Below are 15,616 nucleotides of genomic sequence, written 5' to 3'. Positions count from 1 at the left end.
GGCCTAGCTCTGTTGTTAACTAAGGATGCGCGAAAATCCGTCTGTTACACAGTTATGGTTCTTTTACCAATTTTAAATTATCTCTCACTGGCCACGCTGCTGAGTGGAGCTGTCAGTTATTGATTGGCCAGCTTCGAGAAATCTGGGTATTTAGTGTCTTGGTTTTCCAATATTGTAATGGATCTTCATCCGGATCTAAATCAATATGGTGCATGTAACCATCTATTTGACGCGTTACCTCAATTTCTAATGAGTGGTATGAAATTGTCAGAGACTGGTTTACAGTTGAAATTGGATCATTTTGATTTTGAGTTGAAAGTCTTTCGATGGCCTCTGTGGAATTCCTCCAGTAGGAACCATCAGTACTAGTTGACGCACGCACGCTGGAACTGCGCCTATCGAGATACGCTGAACTTTGTTCGGAATAGTACTTCGTCAATAAGTTATTACGTATTGCTCGCTCTTTGTAAAAGAAATTAGGAAATTTAATCTGTCTGCCTGGCACCCTTGCTTGTTTCTGGTTTTTTAACCCGTTCTCATGGCAATGGATCGTTCGTAATGATTGTTAACACCTTATAATTTAATGCTTTGTTTAATGTTTAATGTTAAATAAAAATTTGATACTGACTGACAGATTTAGGATGTTACTTTATTTCCAACAATTTAATCGAGTTTCGCACTTTTCATAGGTTAGAGCTTTCAAATGATTTAATGCCTCCGATTAAAGATTTTCCTCCCTAAGAGTAGTTTCGTAAATACAACCCAATAATTCACAAAGCGGTTCAATTAGCAACCAATCGTTAGGTTTGGGCTTACTTTTGCCAATAGATACTCCATCTGACTCAAACATCCCTGTTGCAGCTAGGAGCAACAAACACAACACCCCACACAAGGAGAACGCAACCCGTCAAAAATCGTGGATTTTCTTCTGTACGTTTTTCATTGGCTAGACGCTTTAGCGCCTGCTGCCGTCGGAAAGTGGAAAATTCTCCCCCCGCCTGTAAAACGTTAATCATAAAGGCTCGTGACGCTCGTTCAATGAAATTCGTACACAACCCTTCGTTAGCGTGTTTAAAGGCTAGATGCGTTCTCCTTGTGTTTGTTGTTGCTCCTAGGTTGCAGTAACTATTTCGTCTTTAATTTCTATAATTTTTTTCAACATACAATGCGTGCTGTTCCAACGAGTTGGTTGGTTTTTAATAGGTTTAAGTGTTTTCTTTCCTTTGTCTTCAAAAGCTTTTTTAGAGCTATTTGGAAATTGACTTGGTATGTGAAATCATGAGAGACCATTATGGCTCTCGCTATCATATCCTTCACTGCATGTTGATCTAATATTCCCTTCGTGACAACTAGATTGAGGAGATGTAGGAAACAGTTGGCATCATCTATTTGACCGATTAGCATTTCTGCAACCATGTTTATCTCCGAATCCCGAAGGGCCAAGTGCAAAGATTATCTTTTCAAACCCCGCTCATTTTGAAAGTTATCAAGTGCTTCATTAATACTTTTGCTGTCATGTCGAGTGTACACAGGCTTACACTCCAGCGCTGCCATTTTTCTAACCTAGATCGGTTTTTCGATGTAGTGTCCCACGAATCTCGGATATGAATGGTGACTTGCCGACATCCACATGTCGATATCAAAACAATACCACTCCACATTTTCAAAAATTTGCTTTATTTTTAATTTAATCGCATTGTAAAGCAAGGGCATGGTAGACAACCTTAGCTTCCCTTCATGGGGCATGGAATAGCAATGAGGATACTGATTAAGAACTTCATATAATGTGTTAATCTGGGATTGTCAACTGTTAGAAATGGCAGCGAAGTGTCAGCCAACCATGAAACCAATAATCTATCAAGAACGGAACTTTGTCTTGGTTTACGATTAATAGTTCCAAAGCCGTGGCCTACAAATTTAGTAGTAGTAGTAGTAGAAGTCTGATAAGAGCACGGTGAAGGTGCTGGTGATATAGTTGAATCGGGATTTTCATTCTGATCATCGTCAGCTGAATAAAATTGTATTTCTTTGAAATCTGATTAATTTTGAATTTGTTGTAAGTTACTTAATCTGCCGACGCAGCCACTTCTATTAGGTACATCAATTTCTTGTCCTTGACTTGTAGATTTGCGACAAGAACTTAACTTACCAGTAAATAGATGGTAAACTGACTTCCTTTTTTGAAGTGTTCTTTCTTTTTCCTTTTTCTGATTGTTGGAAGCTTCCCTAGCAGTCTTTTCATGATGTGGATGAAGTCGTTTTAAATGGTCCCAAAGAGTTTTAGTTGATGAATGTGTTATTGCCAGAGTCTTACAACAGTGTATACATTTTGCAGAATTTTTATTGTTAGGTATACTCTCAAAATGATCCCAAATTACAGATAATTTAGGCGCCATGGTATAATATACTCTTCTGGTGTTCCCTAAAGATGCACCTGATGTGTTGACTGCCAATAACTACAATAATTTAAAGAGAAAACTGGAGTGAACGCATCAAACCATACCATCACTTTAAAAAGTACAAAGTGCCGTTGTGCCTGTGCGTCATACTTAAAGACTTCGAAATTTTGCAAAAAATAGAGAATCCTATACCTATCCTACGCTAAAAATGGTAAAATTAATAATGGTATTGTCCAGACTCCTTTTCAAGCATGCACAACGAACACTGGCTGTCTGCGTCAGTTATTTTTATTAGTCTAGACGTTTAGAAAACGTTTTTTTTTTTTTTTTTCAAAAAAACGACCTTTTTAAAAACCCCGACTCATTTCCCACCCCAACCTGATCGGGGACAGGGATGAAAACCCAGGGATCCCCGACTATCGGGGTCAGGGTCGGGGTTGGGGTTCCTGTACGATTCCTATTCTTCAATAAATCTTTCAAACAATGCAACTTTTTGAAGTCACTCTTTGTAGAAAGTAAGATAATTTCAAATTTATATTTCTTTATTAAGATATTGAAGGAATGTATACAGTATAAATCTTTAGAAATTCATGTATTATATCATTCTTAAATGCTTATTTTCAGACTTCTAGAACTTGGGTTTAAAGAAACTATAGCAAATATAGTGAAACAAGTACAAGAATGCAGTTTGACGGAAAGACAAACTATTTTACTTTCAGCAACTTTAACCAATGGTAAAAATATCTGCCATGTGCTGAATTAAATTTACTACTGATATCATGAATGTATTTATATCTATTATTACCTTTCTACCACCTGGCTGTGTCTCTGCATTTAATGTAATAACTGAAGCCTTAACTTGATCCAGAAATTTTTTTAATAGAATGAATGAATTCATGGTGGTATTTCTACAATGTCTTATAGTATAAAATTTTTGCCTTACAGAAGTTCAGTCAGTCGCTGGTTTGGCAATGAAAAATCCAGTGATGATTGATATCACTCCAAAATCAAAAGAGGTTGTATTATCCAACAGTGGCATTGAGTTTACAATCCCAAACAATCTGAAGCAACATATTTTATTTGCTCCAGTAAAACTACGGCTCTTAACTCTCTCATGTTTCTTAATTGATTTGTGTTCCAGAGGAAAACTAAAAGCTTTAATATTTATGTCAGCACAAAATGTGGTTGACTTTCACTATTTAATTTTTTCTCAAATATTAAGAGATCTACTATATGAAAGTGATTTAAAACTTGATTTCTTCAAACTACATGGAAATATGAAGCAACAGGTAATACTGCTTGTACCTAAAACTTAAAGTGCAATGCAAGTAACCAAGCACAGATAGGGGGAAAGTCAAGAATATAAACTTTACTGTTTTTAGTCTGTTATGGGAAATTAAAGAAAAACTAATAATATTGTAGAAGGGGAGAGAGAGTAACTTAATTCACTTTCCCAACCATTTTTCCCACCTCCCTTTGCCTGACCACTTGTAGTGCACTTTAACCTGAAATAGGCCATATCAGTTCTAAGGGACAACAGATTTGTGAACATATTTAATTAATATTTGTGCTTACTCCAAAAATAATAGAAAAATCTCAGTGACATTATAGTTAAGAAATACTTATCAAAAGTCAAAATTAGGCCAGAGATTCGAACAGTAGATCGGTTCTGCCCTTTTGTGGCACATCAGTACTGTGTAGGAACAGGTGCACAAACATTCAGTCAATTAGCAAAAAAATTTACCAGCAAACAAATTCAATATGATTAATTTTTTATATTTTTTATAGTTATGTAAATGATGTTTAAGTGTTTACCCTGTAAAATATCTTAAAGGGATAATGAAAAGCCTTTACAGGGTGTTTCAAAAGGTTTCGCAAAAATTTTAAGAAGTATGCCTGTTTTTTACCATTTTCCTACGATGAGTTAAGAGTGCCAGAGAGCTTCAAAGTGTGGCCTACCAGCCCCTGGAAGTAAGCTGTAACAAGCGCAAAACCAAGCAGCAGGGAAATGCGAACATTAAGGTTAGGTAAAAAAAGGTAAAAAAATCGAGGTAACCAGCGTAAAAAAAATAAACTTAAACAGTATTTAAAGTCCCTGCTGCTTGGTTTTGTGCTTGTTGCAGCCTACTTCCAGGGGCTAGTAGGTCACACTTTGAAGTTCTCGGGCACTCTTTTAACGCATTGTAGGAAAATGAGGAAAAAACAGGCATACTTCTCAACTCACCCTCTACAACTCCCTTTTAAAAGTAAAAAAAATGTTACTCACGTTACGAGATAATTTAAATTATATTTAAGTCAGTTTTTAACGAAATTAAAAATTGAATTTAAATTATCTCGTAACGTGAGTATCATTTTTGTACTTCTTTTAGGAGTAGGAATCGATAAAATATAGATAATATAGGCTTTTCATTATCCCTTTAAGAACCTTTTCTGGGTCTATGTTTAATACAAAACTACCAGCTGCCATTTTAAAAGATGGTGGAAAAAGCATATAGGATGCAATATTATTTATTTGTTTTTGGTTTACTGAACTATTAACTGCAAACTTATTCTAATATGTTTAATTATTTTTTCAGGATCGAACTCAAATATTTCATGATTACCGTAAAACAAATAATGGAGTTCTTATATGCACTGTAAGTCCAGTAATTAATTTAAACTCTGTTTATTAGGCGAAAATATATCAACATAAATTATTAGAAAACTTATAACCTTTATGGTATCATTGACCAAAACATAGCAAACTCTTGGTAAAATAGATAAAATTCCATGCTAAAACAGAGCTTTTCTTCTATTTTGGTATGCACATCTGACTTATACAGAAGAAATAGTTAAGATTTTTAAAGTATATTGAGATGAATATTCCCGGGTTATGCAATTTGACATTTTTTTTAAATAAAAAGTAGTACCGGAGGTAGTCACCGGGCCGCTATGGGGCTTTTGGGATTTAAAAATTAAATAGCGTCTTTAGAACGAGCTGGAGGCAACAATTATAAATTGATTTACTGTTTTTCTATGTAAATTAAATTGACAAGGTAATGTAATGTAATTTTTTTTGTTAAAGATTATTTAACTAATTCTATTAAACAATAAATATGAAACTATGACAGAAAAGAAACTTGAGTCTGCAAACTTAACTTATTACAAAGGGTACCTTTCATAATTTTATTGGCAATGTTAAAAGTCATCACAGTCAAGACGCGTTATTTAAGAGATCTAGAGGTAAGCTGACAGCAGACGATGGGTGGCGAATGCGGGTCTTGTGTAGGATTATTACCATCCATGAGTAGTATGTGTTTGTATTCTGCTGCGTTTAAGTAGAACTCTTGAAGACATTGCAAAAAAATAATTAAAAATTAATTTTATCAGGATGTAGCTGCGAGAGGTTTGGATTTACCAAATGTTGACTGGATTATACAGTATAGTTGTCCATCATCAGTGGAAGATTATATTCACAGAATTGGGAGAACTGCACGAATTGGAACAAAAGGAAGTTCTGTGATATTTTTACATCCATCAGAAAACCAGTTTTTAGAGATGTTACAGAAACATAAAATCAGGTCAGAGAACAATTTCATTGTTTTTGGTAGCAGCACAGAATGAGATATCTGTACCGCTACTTGAATTTCTGGCCTTATGGTTTTTTTTTGTTAATATGAGTTGGACCAAAATGTCATACAAGTCTAATGTCGGAGGTTGTTAAAAGAGTAGTGTTTTGTGCAGGTATGCTTACTGCCAAGAAGAAAATGGATGCCATAGACTGCAATAAACTCTCTGGAAAATAAACTTACGAAACTTTTATTCATTTCCTCACTTAATGAAGTTTTTAGAGAGCTTATAAAATCATCAACGGTCGGTGCAAAATTTATCTAGTTAATTTCGGTATTTAAATCTGAAAGCAAACGTAGTATTTAATCTCTTCATTTGATCAAGAGTACCATTCTAGCTAAGGTAGAACTGGAAAAATAATATGCTGGATAATTATTCTTAAGTGGTGTTACGGATTCTGTATTAAATTTTATATTCAATGGTCACATCAGTTCTGGGAAAACTAAGAGGGTGTATGAAGTGTACACTGGTACATGCAATTATCATTCTAAGTAAACAATGAAGATTAATTAGCTAAAAGTTACTTATATTCTGAGTATTATATTATGAAGAAGCCTAACAGCAAAAATTCTGCCACAATGGCATAGAAAGTGTTTTGGAGATCATTCCAACATGTGTTATGGATTCCTGATTAAACCTATTGATATTTTCTTTATATTGTAGTTTATCTGAAATGGTAGTGAAAGAAATACTTCCAGCATCAAAATTATTACTTTCAGCTATTCAGGGAAAACGAAAGGTAAAAAATGTTCTCTTGTAGAGTAAGTGGTTGTATAAATTGGCTTAAATAGTTTTACCTTATTGTAGCTAGGAGCAATATTTTAGTATTGGTTTACTGTTCATTGCATGCAATTTTTGTTAAGCAACCTGTAAGTAGTTCTCAGAACTACCCACTCCTAACAATGACATATTTTTGTCTGCTAATCTAATCCAAGTGCCCTATCTTATACCTCTCAACTTATGCAAAAATTTGTTGAAAACCCATATTATATGGAAGCATTGTTATTGTCCATCTTCATATGTTTAGTATAATTATTGTAATAAAGCCCCAATGTAACTAGGGCTTGCCACAAATTGGGTTAGGTTCTGGTAACTTCAAACCTAATGGCAAGCCTAAGTGCCATTTATTATTATTTTATGATCAAGGTTGTTAATATTAAAACATTTTAGATAAAATAAATTGAGGGTAGATATTTTCCAAAAATGAATTTAATACGCATTATTTAGCAATAATTTATTTAAATTGATTCTTTGTAATGGGCAGTACTGTATAAGCATATTATTTACTTACAGAGAAGTCCTGTTACAACGGAAGAATGTGGTACAGCCTTACAAGATATATACGAACATGCAATATTGTCTAATAACATAATGGTTGAAAGTGCTAGGAATGGTAAGTTTTGTTTGAAATAATTTCAACAATTATTTAATTAACAATTTGAAAAGACATTTTTTATATAATTACTATTATCTAAGCAATCAATAAATGGGCCGCATTTCATTTTATACCACCCAAGTGGTTTTCTAATATACCAAATATTTTTAGATGTTTATTATCTGCATTGTAACAGGCCAGAGGCCCTTTTAACAGCTTCATGCCTTCTGAACATAAAAATCCCATATATCTACAGCATGTTTACAAGGTCAGTCAGTGGATAGTGTGAAAAGGGCCACTTTGCTAGCTATTCTAATTAATAAATAAAGCATTCCTTGGTATTATGCTTGCGTGACATGAAAGGCTTGCCACCACCCTCCTACGCATTGTAACCCTTCCAATTGTTTAAGGCATTAAAAATCGCTCGGTGACTTGGGCCTAAGGTGGTGCCTTGGGTATAAGCCTAGCTGATTATTATTATTACTACTATCTATTAATTATCATTCATAGAAGTATTTTAAATTATCTTAATTATAACCTAGATAATAAGAAGAAAACCATTTCAGTTACCATTGGTTTTTCAATGTCTATTGCAAAGGCTTAGTTAATTACCTTAGTCTTAATTTGGATTAATGGAAATTTTTTACTTTACTTTTTGTAAATTTCAATCGTTTTACCATCCAATATGTTTATATCTATTTTTGCTTCATTTCTCTACGTAAGTGGGTAGTTTGTCCTTCTTCCGGGCCACTAAATAGTTCAAATGTCCATATAATTCTTGCAGTGTAAGATAAAATCTGCAAGTGTAAGACACTAAGAATAATGGCTCTGTAGTATATATTGGCACGTGCCAAAAAAATAGTAAAATCCATGTCTTGATTTCAGAATTAGAATTTAAAATCTTTTTAGGATACTCATTTCATGTGCTTTATTTTATATTCTCTATTCATGAAAATGGAAAATCTTAGTGTAAATAAAATTATAAAAGAGACAGGATACTTCATGACAAATAACTTTTTCAAAACATTTAACAACTTTTGTCTCTTTTATAGAATTGTATTTATAATAATTTAGCCATTACTGTTAAAGCCTTCAATGTACATGAAAACCTTAGTGGTTTAGGGACCTCAAGTTTAGTGGGTGGACATAAATAGCAATATTAGCTTACTTTGAGAAAAACCTTTCCACCTAAATGTTAGATTTTGGACACTCCCAAAGATTATGAACATCTCTTAGATATTAATTCGTAGGGCAACAAAAATACACTTGTTTAAAATTATTTGCTTACACCAGAGCAAAATTATTTGCTTTGCAATTTTACACCAACACAAAAATTCCATCAATAGTTTGATTATTTGGTAATTTAATTTCTGCTTGGTAATAGGGTAGGGGCAATCAATGTCAATAAGAATGAAAAACGTGTGATGGGCTAAATTCTAGTTTGTAGCTGCTAATTTGAATATCTCAACTTCGGAATATAGAACTGCATGCTAGCTCTAAATCATATTTAATATTGTTAGTATAGTTAAAATTGTAGTTTAATATTTTTAACATCAATATTTCTTTCTAGCGTGTGTTGCTTACGTACGATCTTATGCATCATATCCCAAAGCAGTTAAAGAACTTCTTCCTTTCAACACTTTACATTTGGGACACGTAGCCAAAAGCTTTTGCCTTCAAGAAACTCCATCAGAAATATCATCTAATATGATGGGCCACCAAAGCTACAGACAATCTTTTGGCAAAGAAACCTATTCCCAGAAAGAATATAGAAGGCCATCAAATATTCAAAACCTAAAGAGATCTAGTGAAGTTTCAGAATTTAGTAGTGGACTTAATGAGATAAATTTCAAGAAAAAGAAAAAATAAATTTTACTAAAAAGGTAGTAGTTTTAAACAGCTGTATATAATATTAATAAATTTTAATACAATACAGACAAGGTTTTCAATAATTTAACATGTGGCTTACTATACAATTCCTATTTTACTAAATTAATCTAGTAACAAGCTGCTGCTTATTGATTCAACTACAGGGTTTGTAGAAAATTTTGGAAAGAATTTCCCCTGACCATTTTTGGATAATAAACGATGGTTTGTTATGTATTAAAAAATACATTCATTTTTTCTACAAAAATGGTCAGGGAAAACCTGGAAATGATTCTGCAACAATACATGGATTATACAGGGTCTTTTTTTTGCTCGGAAAAGTGTTTTTTTTTTCAAAAACTATTTATAGTACCGATTTCAAATTTGGAAGGTCAATTCTCTATACCGGGGGACATGAGTTTGAGAAATTTGAGCGTTTTCGGTAATGTTTTTCACCAATTTTGAAAAATTATTTTTCGACCACTAGGTGCGAGATAAAAATTTTCTATTATAAAGTTGTAGGCCGTCATCGAAAACCCTTAAAAATTGTTCACTCGACGAAAAACAACTTATTTATCAGTGAAAATTCGAGCTTGAAAAATTTACAAGTTGGTGAAGCCAAATTACGATTGTTTGAAACGATAATTGAAAAGGGAACAAGTCTAATACAAACGTAGTAGAGTTTTCACACTTGAAAAAATGTACACGTTTGGTTTTTAAATGCAGATATTTTATTCACATAAATTTTTACAAAACATTTTCAATAATATCACCATTGGCTGCAACACAGGTTTGGGACAATTAAGTTCTCAAACGCTTTCTCTACCATTTCTGGTGTGACGTCTCGGCAAGCACTGATTATTCGTCTAATGAGTTCCTCCCTAGTTTCAATGGGCGTGGCGTATACCTTTGCTTTAACGAATCCCCAGAGAAAATAATCCAGCGGTGTTAGGTCAGGTGACCTTGCTGGCCAATGCACTGGACCATTTCTCCCTATCCACCTTTCAGGAAACTCGTTGTTGAGGTGCTCAGTTACTTGCCGGGAAAAATGCGGAGGGGCGCCATCTTGCTGAAACCACAACTGACGTCTTTCAGCCAATGGAAGGTCGTCGATTGCGTCACTCAGTTCGTTCTGTAGAAAATGTAAATACCTTTGGCCGTTGAGGTTCGTCGGCAGGAAAAAGGGACCAATCAAACGGTTTCCAACAAGTCCAACCCAAACATTGACCCGTTCAAATTGAACCTGGTGAGATATTCAAAACCCCAATGTGGGTTGATGTCAGACCAAAGATGGCTGTTTTGATGATTAAAGGGCCCATCTCTAGAAAATGACGTTTCGTCGGAGAACAAAACATGGCGCAAAAATTGTCTATCTTCTTGGACAGCATTTAGTAACCAGTTGCTAAATTCATAACGTCTTTGATGGTCTCCGTCAATTAGTCCTTGGTGGAGCGTAGCTCTGTATGGGTGATAGCGATTCTTACGAAGAATTTTCCACACACGATTTGCAGAACAACCCAAATCAGCAGCGGCGTTAGCGCAACTGTGACGAGGATATGCCACAAAGTACGCGAGTACATTGTTCTCGAAGTCTAAATCCGGTTGACCCAATCCGCGAAACCTAGGTTGCAAGTTACCAAATTGATTGAAATCGTGAATTGCTCGTCTTACTGTATTTACAGATGGTGCTCCATTTGGATGTCTTTCTGCGAAGATTTCAGTCACTCTTCTAAGGTTTTGCGCTGCTTCTCCATAGTAAATGGCAACTATCTCGGTACGCTCAGCTACTGAATAACGAGGCATTGTTCGAAATATTATCAAACACTGATAATAATCTCCCAAAGTTTTCCTTTAAATACCCAATGCATGTTTAGGATTGACCTATAGCCTCGTGTTTTTTAAATCCGGTCGTTTTTTTAACCAAAGTTTCAACTGGATTAGGTAATTCGGTTTCAATTATCGTTTCAAACAATCGTAATTTGGCTTCACCAACTTGTAAATTTTTCAAGCTAAAATTTTCACTGATAAATAAATTGTTTTTCGTCGAGTGAACAATTTTTAAGGGTTTTCGATGACGGCCTACAACTTTATAATAGAAATTTTTTATCTAGCACCTAGTGGTCGAAAAATAATTTTTCAAAATTGGTGAAAAACATTACCGAAAACGCTCAAATTTCTCAAACTGATGTCCCCCGGTATAGAGAATTGACCTTCCAAATTTGAAATCGGTACTATAAATAGTTTTTGAAAAAAAACACTTTTCCGAGCAAAAAAAAAGACCCTGTATTTAATATCAATACAGTTTAAGCTCGGTTGTAGTGTTTGACAGATATGATGAGACAAATTGTACCATCAAACAAGAACAAAAATAAGGAAAAAGTCATCTTCATTAGTTATTAATTACTACGGAAAACGTAAACACATTGGGTCAGTCTGACTTTCAAGGAAACATGCAAAAAGAAAAGGTTGGTAACTTGCCTACTTACAGGTCATTGTCAACTTAACAGACACTTAAATCTAATTGGAGTCCATGATGACCTAATTTGTAGGGCTTGTCTGGCTGAGGAAACTACCTCTCACATTCTTTGTAGCTGTAACTATTATTCGGCTCAAAGGTTTGAGCATCTTGTGTTGGAAATATGATTTTTTACCTTAAGTCAAAGGTTCTGGGTTGCACAATGGACCTAGGGTCAAAGTGTGCCGCTTGCCACCCCTTACAATTTAAAGTTACCTTCAAACTCAGCTTTGGATTGGCAACGTTTTGAATCCCTAAGAATAGGGGCGGAAATTGCAAGATGGTTTTAAACCCAATTCTTACTGTAAGACAGCCCACTAGATCTTCACCGTACATTAAAATTAATATTTCTACTAACTGTGGAAAATCCTGGTCGTGCAAAAAATTTTGAATATAATGTTTGACAATGTGCAAACTCTGAAAGATATATTCATGACCACAATGAAAGTGATACTATAGATGAAAATTAATAAATAATTTCTATCACAAATGTTTTATATATAATACAATTATATGCACCCTAACTAAAGCTATATAGGATTTTGAGTTGTATCTCTTTCAATAGAGGACAGCATTCTCAACAACAAAGACATTTCACCGTAAAAACCAAAATACCAAATTTTCTAAGATGGTGGCTGTTTATTTGTTGTATCTTTTTAATGCCTGAATTTCTCAAGGAATATCTTGTTCGATAGGAAATTTTATGCATAACATTAAGTGATCCATTAAGATAGCTATAGGCTCTAGCCGTTCGCCGTAAAATAGAAAAAAACGAAATTTCCAAGATGGCGGCCATTTTTGGAGGCAGTTCCACACCCCTCCAACTTTGGAAAACTTTTTCTCCTTATTTAACTCAATTTATTGAACACATTTCCGTTGAGATTGGCTTGTCTCTAATTTTTTCTAGGTGAAATCCTAATTTCCCGGAACTATTCAATTGAAGTTAATTTAAAGAAGCTTGAAATATTTTTAAATAACGAAACACTGAGGGTGGTATATAGATAAACAATTACAAGTTGTGACATTTGGTCATACCAAAAATTTATTTCAGCTAGGCTAATACACAACCTTAGGCCTAAGTCAAGCCATTAATTCAGGTGGCCGGGTTACAATGCCCGGGGAAAGATATTATCCTCCCCTTAAATGCCAATCAAATAGGCCAGTTATCTCATTTGTTTCCTTAAACAAAAGTCTTCGGATGTGATTGACAAATAGAGTATACCCGGGAATTACTATTTATGGCAATTACGAAGTTGGTATACGATTTTGATGCTTATGTTTTGGATTTAGAGTACATTTAGTTTAGTTATAATTTAAAAAAAATAACACATACTACCCTTCTAATTTTATAAGCGAGTTTCAAGGCTTAGAAATGCTCGAGGATATTGTGAATGTTACTTAGAAACCAGACTTTAAGAGTTATGTTAAATTCAGCTTCATCAAATGGAACTAAAAAATATTCCAAAATCGTTCTGGTTTAATGATCATCTGTGGCAGTTAACTGAAGACTATTGGAAATTCTGGAAAAAGTAAGAGGTAAAGGATAGAATCTATGAAATTTGTATGGTTTAACGAAAGATTAATATGATCAAAAGCTCATTCTCCTTAAACAGCCTAAAATATCCATTTTCAAAGTATTTGTTAATTATATGTAAGGTAACTTTTCAGAGGTGTATCAAGAATCTTCATAATTAATGGCAAACCTACAACCATTACCCCTGTAGCAATTCTGAGTCGGGCTGACGTCGAATGTCTGCGAAATTCGACGAGTCGGGTAGACGTCGGCCCACCTCACTATTTAAGGTCGAAATGTCCTACTTGATTTTGGGTCGGCCCGACGTCATTTGTTCGACTTCTGCCGACTCCAAATGTTCGTCGTATGGACTACGAAACGTAGTTGGGCCGACTTGGTAATAAGTCTTATTTTCAACCCAAAAATTACTTCTGCAGACGCTAAATGTGTTGAGGTTTGGAAAATAAAGCACTAATATTTGCGTTAAACGAACATAGTTTATTTTGTTAAATAATATTAAAACTCTATATTTACAAGCTATGTACAATAAGTTACGGAAAACATAATTTACGAAGTTATCACTAGAAGAGCTAGTCCAGAACTGACTGATTAGACAAATAAACAAAATAACTTGCATGATGACGTCCTCTAGTGGCGGTAGGTCAAAGTGACAAAACGTTTACACATCACAATACTCCCCCTACTTTGGCATGCCACACTCAGGTTTTAGATGTAGTATTTCAACACAATTATCAAAATTAATTCTACTTAAAGGTTTCGTAAATATGTCTGCAACGTTATCTTTAGATCTAACATATTTTATATCAAAAACACCTGCATATTTTTCTCTAGTAAATTTATATCTTATATCTATATGTTTAGAATTATATTTTTCAATATTATTTTTAGTAAAATGTATAGCGGATTGGTTATCACAGAAAATTAATGTTTTGGGAAAATTTATACCAAAAATGTGTAAATCATTGATTATGGGCATCAACCATAAAAGTTCTTTAACAGTCTCTGATATACCAATGAATTCTGCTTCCATCGTAGATAGTGTGACACTTTTCTGCTTCATAGCTCTCCAGATGACTGGTGATGTTCCGACATAGAATACATAACCGCTTATCGAATGTCTTGAATCTCGATCTGATGCATAGTCACTGTCTGTGTATGCGACTAATCTGGTATTCTGTTGTTTCTGATAATGTAATCCCCAATCTGCAGTTGATAATACGAATCTGGTGAGCTGGCATAGAAGTTTCCAATGTTGAACCCTGGATTACTGTTAAACTGCGATAGAACTATCACAGAAAACAGAATATCTGGCCTGGTTCTATTGGCTATAAATAATAAGCTTCCTATTAATGAACGATATGGAAATTTCTTCATATGTTCTTTCTCTGCCTCTTCAACTGGACAATCTTCTTTCGTCAATATTACACTTGAATTCATAGGCAGGTTGACTGTTTTCTCCAGATGTATTCCAAACTTTCCAGCCATTTCTTTGATGTAAGTCGATTGGTGAAGTTTCATTCCATTCTTTACATCTTCAAATTCAACACCTAAGAATTTCTTCAGAGGTCCCAGTCTTTTTAATTCATACTTTTCTGACAATTTTCGGTACGTATCTTCTAATATGTTATTATTCTTCGCTAGTACTGCCAAGTCGTCAACATATACTAGGATTATGACGTGATTGGGTATGTGATATACACAATTTGTTCCAGGGAATTTTTGAAAACCCAACTCTTTAAAAGATCGGTCAAGTTCCTTGAACCATTGCAGCCCACTTTGTTGCAATCCATACAAAGCCTTCTTCAATTTACAATTTAATACAATGTGATAAAACGTTTGCCATTTCAAAACCAGGTACCATTGTCATATACGTCTCTTGATCTAGGGTTCCGTATAGGTATGCATTTTTTACGTCTAGATGGCAGTGTATCCATCCCATTGTGACTACAAAAATGGCAATAAACATTCGTATCAAAGAAAAGTCAACTACGGGTGAAAATGACTCCTCATAATCAATTCCTTCTACTTGAGTATAGCCTTGTGCCACTAATCTGGCTTTGTAACGTAGGATTTGATTGTTGTTGTCCTTTTTAAGTGCATATACCCATCTGCAACCCAGGATTTTCTTATCTTCTGGTCTTGGAACAACTTCTATTACATCTCTTTGGTGTAACGTTTTCATCTCTTCCTCCATTGCTTCTTGCCATTGTTGATGTTGAGGTGACTTGATTGCTTGTTCATAATTCTTCCGTATTATAACCTCTGCATGATATGCTGCGTATTTATCTTCATCATTGTCTTCCACACGTAGATCTGAT

General features: G+C 34.4%; 1 protein-coding gene across 1 annotated transcript in view; it reads left to right on the top strand.

Moving 5' to 3' along the window:
• Nucleotides 1-9,292, top strand: part of LOC149960206 (ATP-dependent DNA helicase DDX31) — a 28,785-nt gene extending 19,493 nt beyond the window's left edge. The window contains exons 7-13 of the mRNA XM_090166586.1: nucleotides 3,024-3,133; nucleotides 3,345-3,688; nucleotides 4,976-5,035; nucleotides 5,769-5,959; nucleotides 6,672-6,747; nucleotides 7,302-7,401; nucleotides 8,954-9,292. Of these exons, the coding sequence (XP_090022712.1) occupies nucleotides 3,024-3,133; nucleotides 3,345-3,688; nucleotides 4,976-5,035; nucleotides 5,769-5,959; nucleotides 6,672-6,747; nucleotides 7,302-7,401; nucleotides 8,954-9,252 (1,180 nt within the window). The 3' untranslated portion in view covers nucleotides 9,253-9,292. The remainder of the gene's footprint in view (nucleotides 1-3,023; nucleotides 3,134-3,344; nucleotides 3,689-4,975; nucleotides 5,036-5,768; nucleotides 5,960-6,671; nucleotides 6,748-7,301; nucleotides 7,402-8,953) is intronic.
• The last annotated feature ends 6,324 nt before the right edge of the window (nucleotides 9,293-15,616 follow it).

The sequence above is a fragment of the Leiobunum rupestre genome, chromosome 2 (assembly GCF_980474605.1).
Source record: "Leiobunum rupestre chromosome 2, qqLeiRupe1.1.hap1, whole genome shotgun sequence".
Taxonomy (NCBI): domain Eukaryota; kingdom Metazoa; phylum Arthropoda; class Arachnida; order Opiliones; family Sclerosomatidae; genus Leiobunum; species Leiobunum rupestre.
This window is presented reverse-complemented; position numbering and strand designations above follow the sequence as displayed.